General features: G+C 43.4%; 1 protein-coding gene across 1 annotated transcript; it reads right to left on the bottom strand.

The window, feature by feature from the left end:
* Nucleotides 1-1,987: 1,987 nt before the first annotated feature.
* Nucleotides 1,988-6,345, bottom strand: OTOR (otoraplin). The gene is made up of 4 exons (XM_070053168.2): nt 6,168-6,345; nt 5,654-5,793; nt 4,563-4,670; nt 1,988-3,280 (listed from the first exon to the last, which is right to left on the bottom strand). Exons 1-4 carry the CDS (start codon nt 6,280-6,282, stop codon nt 3,257-3,259), a joined length of 387 nt encoding a protein of 128 aa, XP_069909269.1. The 5' UTR covers nt 6,283-6,345; the 3' UTR covers nt 1,988-3,256.
* Nucleotides 6,346-6,759: the final 414 nt, after the last annotated feature.

The following is a 6,759-nucleotide window of genomic DNA, read 5'->3' as shown; positions in this document are numbered from 1 at the left end:
AGGCAGGGAGTATGTACTACCCCAGACTTTAAGACTAACACTTGTACAGCCCAGTGTTTTGCCGTAGTGGGTTAAGCCCCCGGCCTGTGACACCAGATTCATATGAGCACCACTTCGAGTTCCAGCTTCTAGGCTTCCAATCCAGCTCCCTGCTAATGTGCCTGGGAAAGCAGCAGATGATGGCCCAGGTACTTTGGGCCCTGCCATCCACATGGATGGAGTCCCAGGCTCCTGCTTCAGCCTGGCCAGCCCCAGCCATTGTGGCCATTTGAGGAGTGAACCAGTAGATGGAAGATCATTTCTCTCTCTGTCTCTCCCTCTCTCTGTAACTCTGCCTTTCAAACAAGGAAATATAAAAATAACAACAATAATGATATTAATAATAATAATAATAAATAACACTTGTCAAGCTCGTATGTGTGTGTGTTTGAATCTTCAGGCTAAGTACTTGCAACATGACTTGCTGACACCTTTGTCAAGAGCTATGGAGAAAAATAAGAGTGCTCTGGGAAGAAAAGATACTTGAATATACTTTTAATTCATTTTTTAAATATTTACTTTGTTTGAAAGACAGATTTACAGGGAAAAGTAGAGACAGAGAGAGAGGTCTTCCACCCTGGTTCACTCCCCAAATGGCTGCAACAGCCAGAGCTGTGCCAATCCAAAGCCAGGAGCTAGGAGCTTCTTCCAGGTCTCCCACATGGGTACAGATGCCCAAGCACCTGGGCCATCCTCTGCTGCTTTCCCAGGCACATTAACAGGGAGCTGGATTGGAACTAAAGCAGCCAGAACTCGAACCGGCGCCCCTATGGGATGCCGGCGCTGCAGGTTGGGGCTTTAACCAACTCTGCGCCACAGCACCGGGCCCTAATTCACGTTTTTGGAAACAGTAGTTCCTTAAAGGTTTTTAAAACATTTTAAATCTCTCTCATTTTTAATCTAACTTCACTACCATTTATTAAACACCTGCTGTGTATTGTGCACCATGCTGGATGATTTTAAGTATGATGTCTCATTTCATTGAATCCTCATAATCACCCCCAGTAATAATGTTATTACCCCCAAAGACATTATCATTCTAACTTTGTAGATGAGTGAGTTCGGATGCAAGGGGCTAGATGGCGTGAGCCTCGTCACACAAACAATAAATAGAAAGCCTGAGCCATCATCCCTCACAACGTGAAATAATGCCAAAAGCTGTTAGACCCGTACATGTATTCCCCTAACCTTGACGTCATCTTTCACTTAATACAATAGCTTCTATTTTTCAAAGACTGGCTCATTTATTTATTTGAAAGGGAAATCATCAGAGAAAGCAGCAGAGATTAGAGAGAGAGAGAAAGAGAGAAAGAGAGAGAGAGAGACTCCATCTTCTGATTCACTCCTCAAATGACTGCCACAGCCAGGAACCAGGAGCTCCACCCAGGTCTCCCATATGGGTGGTCAGAGACCAGGCACTTGGGCCATCATCCAGTGCATCCAAGAAGTGTTAGCAGTGAGTTGAATTGGAAGTGCAAAGCACTGGGGACTCGAACCAGTCCGATGTGGCAGCTTCACCCACTGTGCCACAACAACGTTATACTGATGTCTCAGTCAGTGATGGGTCACGTGTACAACAGTAGTCCCATAAGATTATCATGTAGCTGAACAATGCCTATCCCCTAGTAGCCATACTATGACACTATAGCCATAGTAATGTCAGCCCAATGCATTTCTCATGTGTTGGTAGTGGTGCTGGCGTAAGCAAACCTACTGCACATACAGTCATAGATAGCAGAGAATACTTGATAAGGACAAGAAACCTCTGTTCCTGGTTTATAAATTTGCTATATTATACTTTTGATTGTTAGTTTACTGTGAAACAGTGTGCTGTGGGGGCATATGGGTGCTGGGTGTCTCCAGGGGTGCTGGGTGTCTGGAATGGAGGCGCCAGTGACTGAGATGCTGGTAGAAATGGAATAAAGTGAGACAGAAGCAAACAAACCTTGACTTTTTGTTTAGTTTTATTGACACTATTTTACTTAATTTGTTTCTGTAGGCTTTGGGAAATGATATTCACCCAAAGTCACAGGAAATGCACCTAAAAATGGCCCTGGGACCCAAGCCTCTGACCCCCCTAAATGGTCTCTTCCTTACACTTGAGGGATGACCAGACCACAGGAAACTGGGGAGATAAACCCCATTCTCAAGACCCCACACTTTCTATCCCCCACAGTGAAAAATGTTAAAAAAAAAAACCTCCAAAATTGTGAAATTTTTGAATATAATTAAGGCATTTCATGTAAACAAATACAAGTTCTTGGCTACATCAAAAGAATTACATTAGGAACACAAAAAGCATTTGTGTAGTCAATTAGATACGGAGAGAGCTGTTAGACCCATCAAACTGTGAAGCCTGCAGCCCCATAACAGATTTAGGATTCATCACACCTGACTGCGGGAATTTTCCCAGGAAAAAGAACTTCAAAATTGACATAAAAAAGCAGAGAAAAACCCCACAGACTTTTTAATGCTGTGTCTTTTGGTGACTGGAAACTTGAACATTATCCAGTGAAGTTACATAGGAAGTGGAAATTATTCCATTAGAAACATTTCCATAAGCCAACCTCCTCACACACAGTATGCATCCATATGTATTTAACACTTAGGGAGAGGTAAATGGATCATTTGTAAGCGAAGGCATTCAACTGAAAACATTGCTAGGTCTAAAATCTCGATTTTCCCCTCCAAAAACTCCATATCTAAAGTCATCAAATATGAAAAAGAAGAAAATTACTGGCATATTCCTAGATGACACAGCCTCTTTGGTTACATTATTAATGCTTCAACAGGCCAGAGAGAGAGAGAAGTGAAAAACACCACACCCTAAGGGAAGACCTGAGACTCCCCAAATTTATATACAGAAAAGACAAAGAGCTGGCCAGAATTACTATTTAGAAATAATTACAAACAAACCATCTTATTTATGCGTCCCCACCTAAGAGAAGATTCTCTTGATGGCAATTTAGTTCTCCGGTGTCAGTTCACTCCTTTGGGTCAAACATTGCCCTGTCCCAGTTTGTGGGATGATGAGGCCAGCAGAAGACAAGACAGAGTTGAAAATCCATTTTCTTGTCACCTCCAGCAGCAAACCCAGCCCCTCTGTACTGTAACAAATTCTTGAAACCAAGGTCCAACATTAGAGATATGCATTTTTTTGGTGTATTCCATCTTGTCTTTATTTTGGGTGTTTCTCTCTGCTATTTTGATTGATTTCTTATTCACAGAAGAAGTCAACAGCCTGAAAAAAAAACAAAAACAAAAATACGGAACTGGACCGGCTGCACCAGAGAACAGATGTGGGTTCTTTATCGAAAATCAAGCTTAGTCAAAAAGAGAAATTTTAATTGAAAAGAAGTAAATGTATGGCCAGCTCTCTGCTGTGGCCCGGGAAGGCAGTGGAGGATGGCCCAAGTGCTTGGGCCCTGCACCCCATGGGAGACCAGGAGAAGCACCTGGCTCCTGCCTTTGGATCAGCGCAGCGCGCCAGCCATGGTGGCCATTGGAGGGTGAACCAACGGCAAAAAGGAAGACCTTTCTCTCTCTCTCTCACTGTCCACTCTGCCTGTCAAAAAAAAAAAAAGGGGGAAGTAAATGTTGACTAGTATGACATAATAATGACTGTAAGTCAAAAACTCCTTAACAAGAAAGTCATCTAATACACTTTTAATTTATGGTTATTTGGTGGATGCCAGCTTAGTGCTAAGGAGCCATGACATGCGGGGTGTACGTGTGTAGGCTGGGCTGCTGGAGGCACAGTAATTAGCTCCAGGAGAATGACTTCAAAAACCCACTTGCAGAGTGGCTCACAAAGGATCTTTTATTTCTGCCAGGAGTTTACAGGACCCCAGGGCATTACTAAGAGCGTGACTTGATTTCATGGAAAAGTACAATGCACCCACCACAAAAATAAAGCATTCAAAGGTTTTTCTAGAATGTTTTGATTTTCTCAAAAGAACAGGTGCTCATTTCCCCCCAGCCTGTCATTAGTAGATAAATGGAAATGATCAGTCAGTGAACACTATTTTGATTTCTTTCTTTGCGATATGGACTCCTTTGCAGGATAACTTTCATCTAAAACAAAAAACGGTACTATTTTGTGCACTTGAAATCTGCTAAGAGGGTAGATTTTAAGTGCTTTCGACACAGAAACACACACACACAGGACAGAATGTTAACTAGCTTCATTGTGATGATCATCTCACGATGCACGTGATATTAAAACTTCAAACTGTATGTCCTAAGTATATATACATCCTTGTTGCCAATTATACGCCCCCAAGAAAGCTAAAAAAAATTAAAACATTAGAAAATAAACTGAAACAAAACCAAGAGGGTTGTATGGAGAAAATTCACAAACTTTCAACACGGATGGTAGTTACAGAGCCCTTCCCAAACTCAGTGTCTCGGAAGACAGCGGAAGCCGGAAGCTGGGGGCTTTGTTCGGCACACCTTGGAAGCTGCACGGTGCAGTTTCGACACAAGCCTTTGAGTCCTTCTCTGGTCCCTTCCGAGGTGCTTACCGTGGTGGGTACTTCCTTGGTGGCCTCTTGGTACACGTGCTGCTCCTTAACCAAATTGCTGGGGAAATAGCCCACGATACCCATCTCATCCTGGCTGTCACTGTACACCTGAGAGGCAGAAGAGTAGCAATCAGGGGAAAGCTGGTGGGAGGGTCTTCCGAGGAAGGCACAGGCATCCTCTTTGCTGATACTGAGAATAACATCACTGCCAGTCCTTCACTTTCCCCGTGGGCTCCAGGGGGCTCACAGCCAACCCTGGAGTTCCCTCACAGCACTAAGTGAACCCACACGCGTGCAGCATTACTCTGTCTGCGACCTTGCAAGTTGCCTGATTTCTTTTTGGAACTCCTCAATAAATAAAGTTAGCAAGTTTTTTAGAACAGTGAATTTACACTTCTATTTTAAAGGATGTGTGTTTCTCAGTTTTTAACAATTCCCACACATAGATACTTGAATGCACTTAAAGTTAGTTCTTTATTATGTTAAAAACTATCTTTGGGGCTGCAGATAAGGACAGTAAAACCCGGCCTACTTCATCCCTCCCCAGCGATCACTCTTGTACGTTTTTACTGAAGAAAACAGATTCTTTTAAATTAAAGAGAGTGCCAAAGTTTCTTAAAAGAATCTGAAACTTGGGCTGCCTTCCAGCACTCGTGTCTTCTACTTGGCCAGTCCTCTAACACATTTTGGAGTAAGATTCAAAGTCCTTGGAATGTCCAAAACCCAGTGCATTTGGCTTTTCCCCCCCTTGCCATAATATCACCTGTATTTGGTTTTCTTATGAAATTATCTTTGTTTCTTTGAACTAAAATCACAGCAACTATACCTACATTTTTGCCGTAGTTTCAAAAACCTCTACCTTGGTCTTAGCTACTTCTAAGCATTGAAATAGGTTGACAACAGGTTATTGAGGGCAAATTTAAGAGCAATGTGTATACACAAGGGAACTTTCTCAAAATGTTCATGGAAATTATGCATTATGAAAAACTAGGCATGCATGTAATATATCTTTGCATCAAAATAAACTTATTTTAATGTTATTTTCCACCAACTTTTGGAAGCCCCTCCTGTTTTTAAGAATCTCTTCTTACACTGCCAGCCCAGAACTCTCCAGCTGCGTTTTCTCTCACTAGCTTTGAGTACACGTAGATTTGCTGCCCTTTGCTGATGTTAATGAATCTGCAGTCCGGGGCATTGTAATCTTCTTGAGCTCGAGCCAGAGAAATAGCATCTAGAAGGAAAGGGAAAATTGAAGTGACTACATTTTAGGCCCCCGAATTTTACCAACAGTCAAAAAAGGCAAAGCATACAAGTGTAAGAGAAGTGGAAAGGCAGAGAGCCGGATGCTGCCCATTTCACAGCCGGGATTCAATTCGAGAAGATTAAGCTTGCCAAGATATTAAAGCTGCAGCAAAATCTTAGCCAAGTGCATTCTCTGCAGACAGACAGCAAAGGACTGAAAGTCCAGACCTGGAGAAGCCCTGCTAATCACACGCACGTTGGAGAAGATTCACTGCGCAGTACAATTCCATCTCATGCTGTCAGCGGATAGGTTTCAGTCATTCAGCAGAGAAAGAGCAGGAGGAGCATTAAGCGAGCCCTTACAGACACAGTCGTCGTCGGCACACAGCTTCTTAGAAGCCAGTCTGTCCATGAATATCCCGTGCACGGCACACACAGCCACGAGACCCAGGAGCCAAAGGACCAATGTTCTTGCCATCTTCCCTTTTGGCTGTTTTGGCCAGCGCTTTTGGTCTGCAAGCGGGGACTGCCTTCAGTGGCTCTGTCTTTTATGCGAAAGCCAGACCTCTGGATAAATACACAGGGCCAATGGAAAGGGCCCAGGGCCCCTCCGCTTTCCTAACAGGTGACCTGGCTCCAAAGGCTGATTAGCATCTGATGTTCCAAAGAGAGTCAAACTCTGTATTTCACACAAAAGTGGTATTCAGAACCACCGTTCAGGTCCACTGTTGTTAAAGCTGTTTTCACTGTGGTTCATTGCATCCATCAGCACAGCGGGACTGAGAGAAGCATAAGCAATTTAAACTGTTTTTTACTTTCTAGTTCAATGTCACATTCTTTCAACTATCCAGCTGCCTACCAATGCACCTGGGAAGGTGGGGAATGATGGCTCAAGCACTTGGGCCCCTGCCACCCACGTGGGAGCTCCTGGCTTTGACTGGCCCTAGCAGCCATT

Source organism: Oryctolagus cuniculus, chromosome 11, assembly GCF_051225735.1.
Source record: "Oryctolagus cuniculus isolate XC-2025 breed Fujian yellow rabbit chromosome 11, ASM5122573v1, whole genome shotgun sequence".
In the NCBI taxonomy this organism is placed as follows: domain Eukaryota; kingdom Metazoa; phylum Chordata; class Mammalia; order Lagomorpha; family Leporidae; genus Oryctolagus; species Oryctolagus cuniculus.
This window is presented reverse-complemented; position numbering and strand designations above follow the sequence as displayed.